Genomic DNA, 15,148 nt, shown 5'->3' on the forward strand with positions numbered 1-15,148 from the left:
CGACCTTCCACAATCAAAGAACTACAATGGTTTCTGGGCTTTGCCAACTTCTATCGCCGTTTCATACGAAACTACAGTATCATTGCAGCACCACTCACGTCATTGCTCAAGGGAAAGCCCAACAAGTTACCATGGAACGACGCCGCATACCAAGCCTTTGTCTCCCTCAAGTCAAGCTTCACAACTGCTCTTATACTTGAAAGTCCCAACCCCAATCTTCCCTTCGTCATTTAAGTGGACACTTCAGACTGCGGGATTGGAGCGGTCCTGTCACAATGTCACGGTACCCCAGGCAAGCTTTATCAATGTGCCTTATTTTCTCCAGAAAGTTGAACTCAGCAAAACGAAACTATGATGTGGGGAACAAGGAATTACTTTCCATGAAGGCAGCACTCGAAGAATGGCGTCACTGGTTAGAGGAGGCAGTCCACCTGTTCCAAGTTATCACTGATCACAAGAACCAGGAATATATCAAGGCAGCCAAGAGACTGAACCCACGTCAAGCCCGATGGTCATTGTTTTTCACCAGGTTCAATTTCACCGTCACTTACTGCCCCGGCAGCAAGAATAGCAAAGCAGATGCACTTTCATGCAGGCATGATCCACCCCACATCCAACCTCATCCTGGATCAATCCTACCACCATCTGTCATGATTGCACCTATTCGTTGGGACAACATGGAAGAGATACAACAAGCTCAACAACACGAACCGTTCCCACCTAACTGCCCCCCAACCAAGCACTTCGTACCACAAGCTCTGTGTCAGAACTATCCAATGGGTCCACACTTTTTTGAGCACAGGTCACCCTGGCATCCAAAAACTATTACCCTAGTACGTAATTCCTTCTGGTGGCCATCTTTGAATCATGATATTACTAACTATGTGAAGTCTTGTCAGGTGTGTGCCCAATTCAAGACCCTTAGAGAACTGCCCCACGGGATTGCTCCAACCTATACCTCAAAGACCATGGTCTCACCTGTCCATCGATTTCATCACTGACCTGTCAAACTCCAATGGATACACCACCATTTTGGTAATAATTGATTGATTTTCAAAATCATGTAGACTTGTCCCTCTCAAGGGTTTACTCACTGCCATGGAAACTGCTAATGCTCTATTCCACCAAGTATTCAGAGTCTATGGATTACCAGAGGACATAGTGTCTGATCGAGGTTCACATCCTGAGTTTGGCAGGCATTCTGCAAACAACTGGACATCAATGTGAGTCTCATCTCTGGCTATCATCCTCAAGCCGACGGACAGGTGGAATGTTTTAAACCAGGAGATAGGCAGATATCTTTGGAGTTACTGCAGCCGTGAACAGGATAAGTGAAGCAACTTCCTGCCCTGGGCCGAATACACACCGAATGAGGCTGTTACCCATCCTACCAACCACCAGAGAGAGCCCTCTCCCAAATACTGATCATCACCCATTTCTTCTCCGCTAATTTCTTGTGTACCTCATGTATAAATAGCCATTCATCTCCATTGCTCTTTGCGAAGTATTGCCAGTTAACCCTGCCTTACTAAGCACTTTTGCCATTGCTGATTGTTTCATGTTATGACCATTGCCTGTTTTTCTGGATTTACTACCTTTTGGATTACCCTTTACTTTGTTTGCCTGGTTGGACTGTCTTTTTGGTTTATTGGATTTAATTACCTACTTAACGACTACGTCACTCTCTGCCTGCTGATTTGGATTGCTTGTATTCTTTAATAAACTTCCTGCACATGGATCCAAACATCGTCTCTGTGGCCAGTTCATTACAGTAATGTAGCTTTTGAAGGGCAGTACTACATAAAACACAAACTCTTATGTTATATTTGCATACATTCTGAAAGGGGTGTGAAAACGTGTAGGCCTGAAACAAAAGGGGTATGCAAACTTCTGCAATATATAGTTTGTGAATTTATATTTCGTTTTTCACTATTTAAACACATTAGCTTTTTAATTTACAAATTCCACATAGCCTCTTCTATCCATGTAATTTCATATTGCATGTAATTATGAGTAGACTTGTCATGTCAGGTACACATTTTAACAAAATTCACAACATTGGAACATAAAATTCAAAATGCAATCCCCACATCTCAACATTTAAAGGAATGTTCTGGGTTCAATACAAGTTAAGCTCAAGCAACAGCATTTGTGGCATAATATTATCACAAATTATTTTCAAATCATCTCTGCTTTTCTTTAAAAAAAAGCAAAAATCGAGGTTACTTTTTTTGAGGCACTTAAAATGAAAGTGAATGTGCCCAATTTTTGGAGGATTTAAACAAATGTGAAGCTTACAATTTTATAAAAGCACTTACATTAATTCTTCTGTTAAAACTTGTGTATTTGAGCTGTAAAGTTGTTTAAATAGTCATTTTTACAGTCTTTTTAGAGTTTATTGCAATTACATCGCCATGGTAACGAAGTTGTAAAATTAGCTATAACTTTACACGGTAAAGGATAGTAAGCGATTTTTATCACATTAAAAACATGTTAAAACACATTGTTTATGTCTTATAATAATAAATATTCAGAAAACACCCCGCTTACATTTTCACGAGAATACATGGATCGGCTTCTTTCAGCCCATTGTTGAAAACGCATTTTTGCATTCTTTTGGGCATTTGTACTGACTGACAGGACAACATAGAATGCATGACATCATTGTAACAGACGCATTTCAGTTGATTTGCTGCAAACGATACCAGTGACAATAGCGAGAAGGACAAGAGGATATTTAATTTAAGAAGAAAAAAATTAGTGACTCTACCAAAAACCGGTACTGTCCTGTGTAATAAACCGGGAAGTCTGGTCACCCAATCTATAATTAAATTATAAACAAAAAATTTCGCTGCCCAAAATAACTTGATAATTCATTGTGCATTTTATTGTGTAAAAAAATTTAACAGGACATATTTTAAGCAGCTCGTCAATGCTTTTAAAATAGAAAAATAATAAATAGGTGCTGATTTGTTTATCAGAGTTGCAGTCTGCTTTAGCAATAAATAAAAAAATTCCCGACTATTTAAAAAGTTACAATTAATTCATCAAGGACCAGTTTAAGTTGACAAGACTGCATGGACCACAAGATTTTTTATTTTGATATGGTTTTAGTAAACTGTGAGAGACATGATGTGGGTGACTTGAGTTAATGAAATTCTTAACCACGATGAAACCGCGATGCGAGCGCCGTCTTGGCTGCACAAACGCTGCGTGTGATTTTACCAGTTGTCAGGTCTCGTGCCATGCTAAACTGTATCGTAGTTTCTAGTAAATTGGCTACATACCTGTCTTTGTGTTCGTCGTGCCAGCCACCTTGGTAATCAATGTTACACAGCAGTCTCAGTAGTAACATTCAAGCGTATTGGTCGACTGACTGTGCCACTCTGCAGGTGTGTTTGCTCAACATAGTGAAACAAACTCTGGCTACGTCTGACATCATGGGGTGCTACAACTGCTTGCAGACATAGTGTCCATTTATTCTGTTTCGTTATTTTTATTTATTTATTTATTTTGTTCATTGCATCACAAATCAAATGCCATGGACTTGGCTGGACTCTGAAAAAAATCCTGAGTCCCAAAGGTTCGAATCTGAGTCAAGTCCGAGTAAAAATGCATCCGAGTCCGTGACAATTCCAAATCCATTAAAATTGGACTCGTGACTCGGACTCAATTCCGAGTCCGAACTCGAGTACCCCAACTCGAAAGACATGCAAATATAAAGACACAGGACATATATTTATGCAACAGCGCTATTTACTCATCTCACTCGCTTAAAAAGCAGATTCTATATTCCTCAAAATGCATCAAAAACATGGAAAGATTTTTAGAGTAATCTATTATTTTGTAGAAGAGGGTCAAAATAAAAATGTTACCTATGATTTGGGAGCAAAACTACAGGTCAAAAAATAACCTTAGACATGTGGCAGTGTGATTATTGTATTTTTTTCACAGATGCAGGTAGGTCTATTACTAAAAATTAATTGACTTCAACACCATTTGTTGCATTATATCCCAATGGTATGACTCCAAATATTGGGAAAAAAAACAACAACACTTTTTTGGTTAAGTTGGTGTGCCTTTAACTCCAGAAGTATTAAAGATATATTAGCGATGTCATTATATATGTTTATCTTTTTTCAAACAAATTATTAACAAAATAAAACATTTCTGCCAAGACTGGCAGGTTGATTTGACATGGAATAAACCTACTATACTTCACAGAATACCAGTATTGGTATTACCATCATGGTAGTGTCGAAAAAACCTGGTAATACTACAATAACTCTTTTTTGTAAAGGAAATCCACATAAAACCCTTTTCCTCACCAGCTCTTTGTCTATGACTGGCAGGATGGTGAACTGCTCCTGCGTTGTTTGTGGGTTGCGCAGGTCTTGGCTGGTCCTGTTTGGAGGAGGTGGGGGTTTGCTGTCCAGTCTGTGAACCTGCTGCTCCCCCTTGGCTGCTCCAGCTGCCCCGGCACTCAGCTTACGCACTGGATTGGTCAGCCACTTCTTCAAGGTGCTGACAGAGCGACGGGAGCCAGGGGAGTTTGGGGCCGAACTACCTGACGCCTGGGGAGGCAGAGAGGCCACCGAGGTGGAGATACTGCCCTCACTGCCAGCGGCTGTGTAAGAGTCTGCACAGACAGAGGAAGGAAAGAAAAAGATAGAAGGTTAGAGAAAGAGAGGAAAGAGCAATTAATTTAACAATAACCGTCTGAGAGTACAGGCAACAGAAAGAAAACAAAATGAAGCTGTCGTATATAAACACACACTGCACAAATACACACATATACACAGATCCAAACACAAACACTTTGACAGTAAATATGGCCCATACAGGGGGCATTGTGAAGCCTTTTTCCCATCTCAGAGTCCAGACCAGTAGTAAACCTTTTTCAGGTTAGTTAAAATTGACAACCACCTAACACCCCAAATCTGGGGAAATTATCAACTACCATCAATTATCTACAGTTTTAAGTGTACAAATGATCCTTAGTTTATACCCTACATCTTAAAATAGCCTTACTATTACAACCCATAATTTTTCCAGACTGCTTTGTTCTTATTTAATTGAAATGAACAAGACTGTAACTTTTAGCTAATAAATAAACAAGCCAACAGTTCGCAGTTGAAGAAGTTGGACCGAACACTTACATACACTCATGTATAACTGTTATGTTATTGAAGTGACAAAAAAGAAACACTTTATTTTAAATTAATGTGGTAAAACTTTACAGTACATTAGTAAATGCATTAGGTATCATGAACTTGAACAATATATTTTTTACAACATTTATTAATCATGGTCTATGTTAATTTATGAAAATACAATTGTTCATTGTTAGTTCATGTTAGTTGGTAATGCATTCATCAATGTTAACATATACAACTTTTAATGTAAAACATTTACCAATATTTTGAAATTAATATTAAAGGAATAGTTCACCCAAAAATGAAAATTCTCTCATAATTTACTCACCCTTGTGCCATCCAGGATGTGTATGACTTTCTTTCTTCAGCAGAACACAAATAATTATTTTTAGAAGAATATCTCAGCTCTTTTGGTCCATACAATGCAAGTGAATGGGTGTCAACATTGTGAAGCTCCAAAAATTACATAAATCAGCATAAAAGTAATCAATATGACTCCAGTGGTTAAGTCAATGTCTTCAGAAGTGATATGATAGGTGTGGGTGAGAAACAGATAAATATTGAAGTCAATTTTTACTATAAATTCTCCTCCCTGTTCAGTCAATGTCCACTTTAACTTTCATATTCTTCTTCTTGTGTTTTTGGTGATTCACATTCTTCATGCATATGCCCCCTACTGGGCAGGGAGAAGGATTTCTGGCAAATATTGACTTAAATATTGATCTGTTTCTCACCCCAAACTATCATATCACTTTAGAAGGTAAGGATTTAACCAATGGAGTCATTTGGATTACTTTTATGCTTCCTTTATGTTCTTTTTGGGGCATCAAAATTTTGATCACTTGCATTGTATGGACCAACAGAGCTGAGATAGTTTTTTATAAAAATTTGTGTTCTGCAGAATAAAGTCATACACATCTGGGATGGCATGAGGGTGAGTAAATAATGAGAGAATTTTCATTTTTGGGTGAACTATCCCTTTAACCGTGAGTAATAAGTGCTGTAAAAGTATTGTTCATTGTTAGTTCATGAAACTATCATACTGTAGGTAATTCATGTTAACGAATACAACCTTACTGTAAAGTGTTACCATTAATGTTAACATAATAGTTAATTACTCAGATGTATTTGTAAACATGAATTACTTATGCTAGAAAATGTGAACTAACAATGAACAATACTTTTACAGCACTTATTAATCTTGGTTAATGTTCATTTCTGTAAATTCAATGTTAGTGCTTTTTTGTTTATTTATTTTATTTATTTAGGTCTATTTTTTAATCAGCCAATCAGGGGCCACCAGTGATCCACAGACCACAGTTTGAGAACCACTTCTCTAGACTTTGCAGAGACTGTAGACAGGCCCCGTGCCACACATCCCAGTTAGTGTTAATCACATGAGGGCCCATCAAACTGGTTCAGGGCAGACTTGGAGAAGCTGCACTGGTTAGCCAAGCTGTCGTGTGACCCTGGGGATCTAAATATATTCCCCGCCCAAAAGTCGAAGCTCGGTCTGAGACTGCCGTGCTGGTGTCACAGAGACCCTGGGAAAGGAGCAGAGGGGGATGTGCACAGGAAGCACACTTTAATCCTCATCCACAGAAAGGTCACCAACTTTTTTTGTTCTTTCTCTACGTTTTGCCTCCTCCCCTCTCCTAATTTTCTTCCTGACCCAGAACAGTGGCTAACTGAGGTTATCAGCAGCAGCAAGGACAGTCTTTGCCTGTTTCAGTCTCTCACCCATCTAATCCAGCCCCTGTTTACCCCCTGATTCAGCCCAACACACCCTGACAGTACTGCACATACACACACACACTGTCTGCCCAGAGATATGCGGTGCTGTGCCCAGATGTCAGAGCTGTGTAGGTACCCACTATATAAAGTGGCTTAAAAAGTATTTTTGCAATAGGGAAACAAAGAAAAGAATGTCAGAGCCAGGGCACAATGGGTAGTACATGTGTTCATAAAGACACAGGTTTGAATCTGGCCTGCGTCATGCCCTTATATCATTCCTCCCTCTTTCCCTCCCACCTGTCTTGTAAAAGAAAGTGAAGAGAGACCGATGATCGGTTTGACTGATATTTTTAGCAATATTGGTTCTTTAATTTTTGGTCTACCAATAAATAGGATAGTTTGTTGAGTCTCTAAAGAACAGCAACCAACAATGGTATTACACTACTGCATTTAACAGAAAATAACACTGTAAACCCTAACACAAAAAAAAAAAAAAAAAAAAAAAGATTTTTGATGCTTGTTCAAATTACTTAAAGGGGTCATGACATACTCTTTTTTTTTAATAATTTTATTATCTTCCCTGAGGTCCACTTAGAATATTAGTAAAGTTGTTTGCACCAAACAGTCATAATTTAGTCTTATATAATAATTTTTCACCCTGTCTCTGGCCCTCTGTCTGAAACGATCAGATTTAAGCTGCCTGGCCCTTTAAGACTTCAATGTAAACACCCACTGTTGTAATTGGCTGTAACAAGAGTAAAATGGGTAAGGAAGAGGCAGGAACCAGACAAACAGTCAAAATAATGTTTAATGAAAACTTAAAAAGACATAAACCTAAACACACACGGCAGCTGCGTGTGGCTCTCTCTCTCCCGATCTGCCGCATCTGGCTCGGCCTCATACCTCTCCTCGGCTGATTAGCCCAATTGGGGGCCCGGCCCCATTCTCCTCCTCGTCACATTGGCTAACATCCTGCAGACCTTCCAATACAGCCATATTTGAAACGCAATCCAAAGAAAATTAACCAACTCCACACAACATCAAAACTACATTTCAGGGTTAACACACAACATACACCCAACACATTTAATCTGAATGTATCAAACTATTCACTCAAGCACAGCATAAACTATCAAACAGTAATGAAATATGAAATATTCATGAATTAAACTGATTACAGTTTTTTGTCCAATAGTCCAATTTTAACTGTCCCATCTTTCAATAGCAGTTCCTTTGCAAAGCTTGAATCATATTGTGACTGTTTCACAAGGAATTCACACTGAAATCTTCTTAATACACAAACGTAATACAATACACTGTGACATTGGGTGCTTCAACCGGCTTCAACAGGTCAAAACAGAGATGCTGGTTATCACATCTCACATTTTCCCGGTTTGTTTACACACACATTGCCGGAAATGCATCAAAATGATCAAAGATATTTACAATTAAAAATAGCACAGATGGATGCAAAAACGGTCCAGGACGCCTTCCAAACAGCACAACAGCAAGACAGCGCAGCTGAATGAGACACAATGGGGGATCCTTTTTAGAGTTATAACTTGACATTGCATCTTTTAAAAGTGGCGCAAGATGTATGATAATGGTCAAAGCTGTTCATCTAGTGCACACTTATGTAGAAAAACATTTAAATCCAGATAGCCACATGAAGGTGTCCTGTGTAAGTCCACTTTGGATGAATCTCCCATGACAGGCCCATCTCTCTGCTCAGTGTGACTGACTGAGCACCAGTGGGCGGGGCCAAGTGTGCAATAATGGAAAAAGAGGCGTTGCATATGCAGAAGTCACAAGTTCCATAAATTCCAAACGAGCCATTATTGCATCTTGGTTTATAAAATAAACTTTGTTTGTAAAATGGAAGTTTACTTAATCAATTTGAGTTGGGACTAGATTAATACATTTTGTGGTGTTAATGAAGCTTTGATAAAACTGAGGACAGGTAGATGCCACACATGAAATTGACTGCTCGCTTTGTTGACCAATTGCTGTGCTTACCATACCATAGTTACTAAACTACACTCTGTTGTGCTTCCAACCAGCATGTATTTAGCATGTTAACATTCATTTTCACTAGTTTGTACATAAATAAATAAAAGAGATTTATTTGAGTTACATTGTCATGTCTTATTTTGTTGAGTTTATCCAATTCAACTAGGTTCTTTCTACACAAAGTGTTTGTATTGAGATAACAGTAATTTTGAGTTAAGAAAACACGTGGAACCATTGTCCACGATTGAATCAAGTTCAGCAGAGTAGGGACAAATTAAATCATACCAATTGGTTCAAATAAATTAACCTTGATGTGTATATACAGCATTCTCTTTCTTTTAAATTCACGAAACTGACACCTTTTAAGTAACATGAATTGTTTTACTGTTTTGAGTTTAATTAACTTTTCTCTTTAAATTTACTGGAACATAAATTGTCAAATCGAACTTAAAGGAAAGAAAAGGAAAAGGAGGGACAGGTCGAAATTAATTTTTGTGGTAATCAACAATGTTCCAGAAATTCTGTCGATTGAGCTGAACTGGTATTGAACCCAGAATATTCCTTTAAGTTTTGTTAACTGAAACTAGGCAGGGGATTTCTAATTCCCAGCACGCTTTGCATGGCACTCAACAGGGAGAGTAAATTAAAATTAAGTGTTATATAATGTGTCTTTGTGCAAGATGAATATAAAGGGGGAGATGCGTTAATGTTTAATGTTATGTTGTGTTATTTTGAAGAGTTTCAGTTATGAGTTTTGGGGGTTGCCATTTTGGTGAATAGTGGAGCTTAAGCTTAGGTTGAGGACAGGTACAAGTTAAGAATGTACTTTATGTATGTAATGTAATGTAATTACTTTACTCATTAAGCAAGTTGCTGTGTTAATCAAAGCATTGTGTTTCCAATAAGCATGTATTCAACATGCCAGCATTCATTTTACTAGCAGGTTAATAATGGAAATACAATATATTAATTTAAGTTAATTTAACACGTCTATTTAAGATGGGTTCACCTCTGCTTGATGTTTTTAAGTTTGCATTACAAGTTCAGCCAAAGAGTTAAATTTAAAGTTAAGTGCCATCAAAATGTATGGGTTAGCTTTCTCAATATTTCAAGTTAAGAGCGATTAACATACACATGTAGTACAAAATCAAAATCTGAAAGTTCTACTAACTTAAACTTGGAGTTTATTACCTTAAAAAAATGAATGTAACTGAATACCTGTCACAGTCTTGTCACGGTCCTGTCACTCTGGGTTTTTGTCTGACAGGACTGTGGCATCATTGTCCCATGTCTGTCTTATGTTTCACTGTCTGTCTTCGTGTGAGTGCACGGATTCGGTTTTTTCCCTGCAGTGCGCTCTTTGGTCTGTCTTGTGTTGCATGTCTGGAGCATGGTGTCTGGATCCTGACCTCCCTGTCTGGTTCAGTTTCGGTCTGTGTCGGGATCTGGAAACTCATTATCACTGCCGGTGCCTCTGGAGACTTCCCATCCTCATCCCAACCCGAGAACAAGGGCACTCCCCACACGGAGGTGGACATCTCGGCCAATGCCCACAGCCATGCAGGCTGTTCCCCTGCCGCTGCCTGTACTCACAGCCACGTAGGCTGTTTCCCTGCCACTGCCAGCGCCCAAGATCATGGAGGTCGTTCCCCTGCCACTGCCTGTGCTCACGACCATGGAGGTCGCTCCCTTGCCACTGCCAGTGCCCAAGGCCACAGAGGCGGTTCCCCCTTCCTGCCAGTTTTCACGGCCACAGAGGTCGTTCCCCAGTCTCGACCGGTACTCACGGTCACGGAGGCCATTCCCCAGTCTTTGCCAGTGCTCATGGCCACGGAGGCCATTCCCCAGTCGCTGCCAGCATTCACGGCAACTGTGGTCATTCCCCTACCGCAGCCAGCACCCACGCATGCCACGTTCAACAGAGGCCATTCCCCAGTTTTTGCCAGTGCCCACGGCCATGGAGGCCATTCCCCAGTCGCTGCCAGCATTCACGCCATGGTGGCCGTTCCCCTGCCGCGGCCAGCACCCACGCATGCCACACTGAATGGGCCAGCACCCAGGCCTGCCACGGTCAATGAGCCAGTGCCCCCTGAGCCTTCCATGGCTCCACCCCCTGAGCCATTCCCTCCTGAACCCTGTCCAGCGGCCAACGCCCAGTCCGCTGCCCCCTGTCCAGTGGGCGCCACCCAGTACTGTCCCGCCTTGGTGCTGAGGCTGCCTCCCAGTCTGCCAGGCCCTGCCTCTGCCCTGAGGCCGCCTCCTCCCAGGCCGCAAGACCCTGCCTCTGCCCTGAGGCCTCCTCCCAGGCTGCCAGACCTTGTTTCCGCCCTGAGGCCTCCTCCCAGGCCGCCGGACTCTGCCCCTTTCCTTAAACTCCCTCCCTGGTTTCCCTCCCTTCCTTAGTTTCTGTTGTATTTTCTGTTCTATTTCTCGTTTTGTTTGTCTTATCTATTGTTTGATGTTCCCGTTTTGGGATGCCAGGAGGCATTCCTTTGGGGGGGGGGTATTGTCACGGTCCTGTCACTCTGTCAGTCTGGGTTTTTGTCTGTCAGGACCGTGACATCATCATCCCATGTCTGTCTTGTATTTTGTTGTCTATCTTCATGTGAGTGCATGGCTTCGGTTTTTCCCTGCCGTAGGCTCTTCGGTCTGTCTTGAGTTTTATGTCTGGAGCATGGTGTCTGGATCCTAACTTACCTATCTGGTTCAGTTTCAGTCTGTGTCGGGATCCGGACACTCATGCTCCATGTATGTCTTTGTGTCTGTCTCTCGCAACCATGGACGCGCGTTGCACACACTTTGCGCTGCACGCCCGGGTTATGTCTTCATGTTGTGCTGAGGTTCGGTCACTTTGGTCTGAGGTTTCGTGTGTGGCCGAACTCTCACACAGGCGTCCTGTCTTGTTTTTGTCACCTTTTGTGTGCATCGCATGGCGTTTGCCTTGCGATGTACGCTCAGGTTTTGTTTAGTTTGAGAATGTGTGGCATTGCTTTGTTTGGTATTGCTACGCATTCTTTCGTCTTGTTTGTCGGTTGGCATGAGCGTATATTGCCTTATTGTCTTGGCGATGTGCGCTCAAGCTATTCGGGTGTTTTGTTGCCTTGTGAGAGCACGTGGCTTTGCTTTGTTTCTGTATCGCCATGTGTCTCTCTATCTTGAATCATACCCCACCTCCTTATTTGCCCATTATTAGTTCATTTGTTACACCGCCCTGCATTAACCTGTTTGATTTTCTTCCCTATTTTAGTATCCTCATGTGTGCTGTCCAGTGCCAGTTCATCTTGTGCTTGTTTTACAGTCTGTCTTGTATGTGTGTATGGTCACATTCCTTGTCGGACCTGTTCTCCTACCTTGTTCCTGTTTAGTCCGGTTGGTCCTGGTATCCAGTCCCTCATTCATCTACCCCAGCCTGGATTATATTTACTTTGTATATTTCCCCTTATTTGTTTACATTTATTGTTCCCTATCTGTCACTCACTCGACATTGTGTCGATGTAGGTTTGTGATTGGTTGTGGCGGACAGCGAGGACGGGTTCCCTCCTTCCCCATTGCTGACCAGTCCTATGGTGGGTATCTGGAGCCAGGTAAGTGCTTCGATGTCCCTAGACTCAGCACGCCCATGAGTTCAGGGTTTGAGCCCCCTCAACATGGCACCTGCGGTTCTACCCCGCTGAGAGGCCCCACATGTCACAAATCGCCCACCGTCTCCTCCTCTGGAGTCAGCAGTGACTCAAGTCACTGCGAGCCACTCACATTCTGGGCAACCTGTCGTGGCAGGTCATGCTCAGGGGAGAGTGGAGACTCCACCCCCAGGTGGTCCAGCTGATTTGGAGTCGATTCATCAAGCGCAGGTAGACCTGTTTGCTTCCCGGGAATCCTCCCACTGCCCGCTCTGGTACGCCTTGACCGAGGCTCCCCTCGGCATAGATGCGCTGGCAAACAGCTGGCCCTGGGGGCTACGCAAGTATGCGTTACCCCCATTGAGCCTACTTGCACAGACTCTGTGCAAGGTCAGGGAGGACGAGGAGCAGGTCGTCCTAGTAGCACCTTACTGGCCCACCCAGATTTGGTTCTCGGACCTCACGCTCCTCACAACAGCCCCCCCCCCCGTGAATTCCCCTGAGGAGAGATCTCCTCTCTCAGGGACGGTGCACCATCTGGCACCTGCAACCAGACCTCTGGAATCTCCACGTCTGGCCCTTGAACGGGATGTGGAAGACTTAAGTGGCCTTCTGCCCGCGGTCGTAGACACGATCACTCAGGCTAGGGCCCCCTCTATGAGGTGCCTGTATGCCTTGAAATGGTGTCTGTTTGCTAAGTGGTGTTCTTCCCGAGGCAAAGACACCAGAGATGCGCAGTCGGGTCTGTGCTTTCCTTGCTGCAGCAGAGGCTGGAGGGGCGGCTGTCCCCCTCCACCTTGAAGGTGTATGTGGCCGCTATAGCGGTGCACCATGACGCAGTTGACGGTAAGTCTCTCGGGAAGCACGACCTGATCATCAGGTTCCTTAGAGGCGCAAGGAGGCTGAACCCTCCTAGACCGCACCTCATTCCCTCATGGGATCTCTCCGTGGTCCTATGGGGAGCACCGTTTGAGCCCTTGGAGTCAGTTGAGCTAAAGGCGGTCTCTTTAAAGACTGCCCTCCTGACTGTGCTCATGTCCATCAAGAGGATAGAGGACCTGCAGGTGTTCTCTGTCAGCGACACATGCCTGGAGTTCGGTCTGGAATACTCTCAAGTGGTCCTGAGACCCCGACCGGGCTATGTGCCCAAGGTTCCCATGACCCCGTTTAGGGATCAGTTGGTGAACCTGCAAGCGCTGCCCCAGGAGGAGGCAGACCCAGCCTTGTCGCTGCTGTGTCCGGTGCGTGCTTTACGCATCTATTTGCACGCAGAGCTTTAGACGCTCTGAGCAGCTCTTTGTCTGCTTTGGAGGACAGCGGAAAGGGAGCGCTGTCTCCAAACAGAGGATCGGCCACTGGGTCATTGACACCATCGCTTTGGCATACCACACCCAGGACATTCCGCACCCCTTGGGGCTACGAGCACACTCTACTAGGAGTGTAGCGGCCTCCTGGGCTCTGACCAATGGCACCTCTTTAGCAGACATCTGCAGAGCAGAGGGCTGGGCAACACCCAACACCTTTGCGAGGTTCTACAATCTCCGGGTTGAGCCGGTTTCATCCCGTGTGTTGTCAGGTACAAACAGGTAAGTTTGCGGGACAACTGGCCGGGTGTACCGCTTGCACATAGTGCCTTCCCCCTCCTGGAGGCGGAGATGTGCGCTTTTACCCCCCCAGCCATGTTCACGAGGTTGTGGACCCTGGACGTCCTTCCTCCTTAGCCCTGTGGCAGGCGAGTTGGTGGAGAAACTCGATGCTGGCCCAGCATGTGTGCTAATAGGCCCTGTGCTGGGGAAGGTGCTCCACATGCGCAGGTTGCCTGTATGTAACCCCGTGTGATGTATCTTCTGCATGATGATTTCCCCATTGGTAAACCCACGTCTTCCTTGGGCAGAGTTCCCTCTGCCACTGGTCGCCGTGTTGCAGAGCTCCTCTCCTCTGGGTAGGACCTACCACGGGGACTTCTCCATGTGCGACACTGCCGACAAGCTCGGTAAGACCATGTGACGTATTTCCACACAATTACCTCCCCTTCGGGTAGGGTGTGGTCTCCGCGGTGTCTTCCCCTTGGGAAGGGACACCTCCCCGACGCAGACTCTTAATGGCCCCCAGCTGAACAAGATTTCCATTTTTTGGGGGGGAGAAAGAAAAAGAGAAGAGGCCACGGCTGGGGCAGCCTGTCCCTATTTTTGGGCAGTCAACTTGTCCCCGAGGTGCAGGGGACCGTACGACGCTCGTAGGAGCGTTGGGGGAGGTTACGTGATGGCCAGGTGTGTGTCTGTCATTCTCTGCAATCTGTGACAATACCTCAAATCTTTCTGGTAAATGGTGTTCATAGGTGAAATAATTTACTTTTCTACTCTATTGTTTGCATAAATTACTCAATATTTTACACATTAGCCATTAAGTTTCAAGAGAGAAACGCAAAGCATTTTAAGCTTAACAGTTAGATAGCAAAGATGAAATAAACTTTCAACCATTTAAATGACAAAACACCTTTTCATAAATATGACTGCATAAATATTATAATTATAATCATAATGTATATTATGTTTTTATTTTTGTAGCTAGTCTAATTATTTAGAATTAACTTAAAAATAAAAATAGAAAATAAATATATTTTAAACA

At 43.2% G+C, this 15,148-nt stretch overlaps 1 protein-coding gene across 2 annotated transcripts in view; it reads right to left on the reverse strand.

The window, feature by feature from the left end:
* Nucleotides 1-15,148, reverse strand: part of LOC127420203 (rho guanine nucleotide exchange factor 25-like) — a 159,363-nt gene that overhangs the window by 48,966 nt on the left and 95,249 nt on the right. For both annotated transcript variants that reach the window (XM_051662256.1, XM_051662257.1), the window contains one exon: nt 4,329-4,639. In XM_051662256.1, coding sequence (XP_051518216.1) covers nt 4,329-4,639 — 311 coding nt within the window. The remainder of the gene's footprint in view (nt 1-4,328; nt 4,640-15,148) is intronic.

Source organism: Myxocyprinus asiaticus, chromosome 29, assembly GCF_019703515.2.
Source record: "Myxocyprinus asiaticus isolate MX2 ecotype Aquarium Trade chromosome 29, UBuf_Myxa_2, whole genome shotgun sequence".
Lineage (NCBI taxonomy): Eukaryota > Metazoa > Chordata > Actinopteri > Cypriniformes > Catostomidae > Myxocyprinus > Myxocyprinus asiaticus.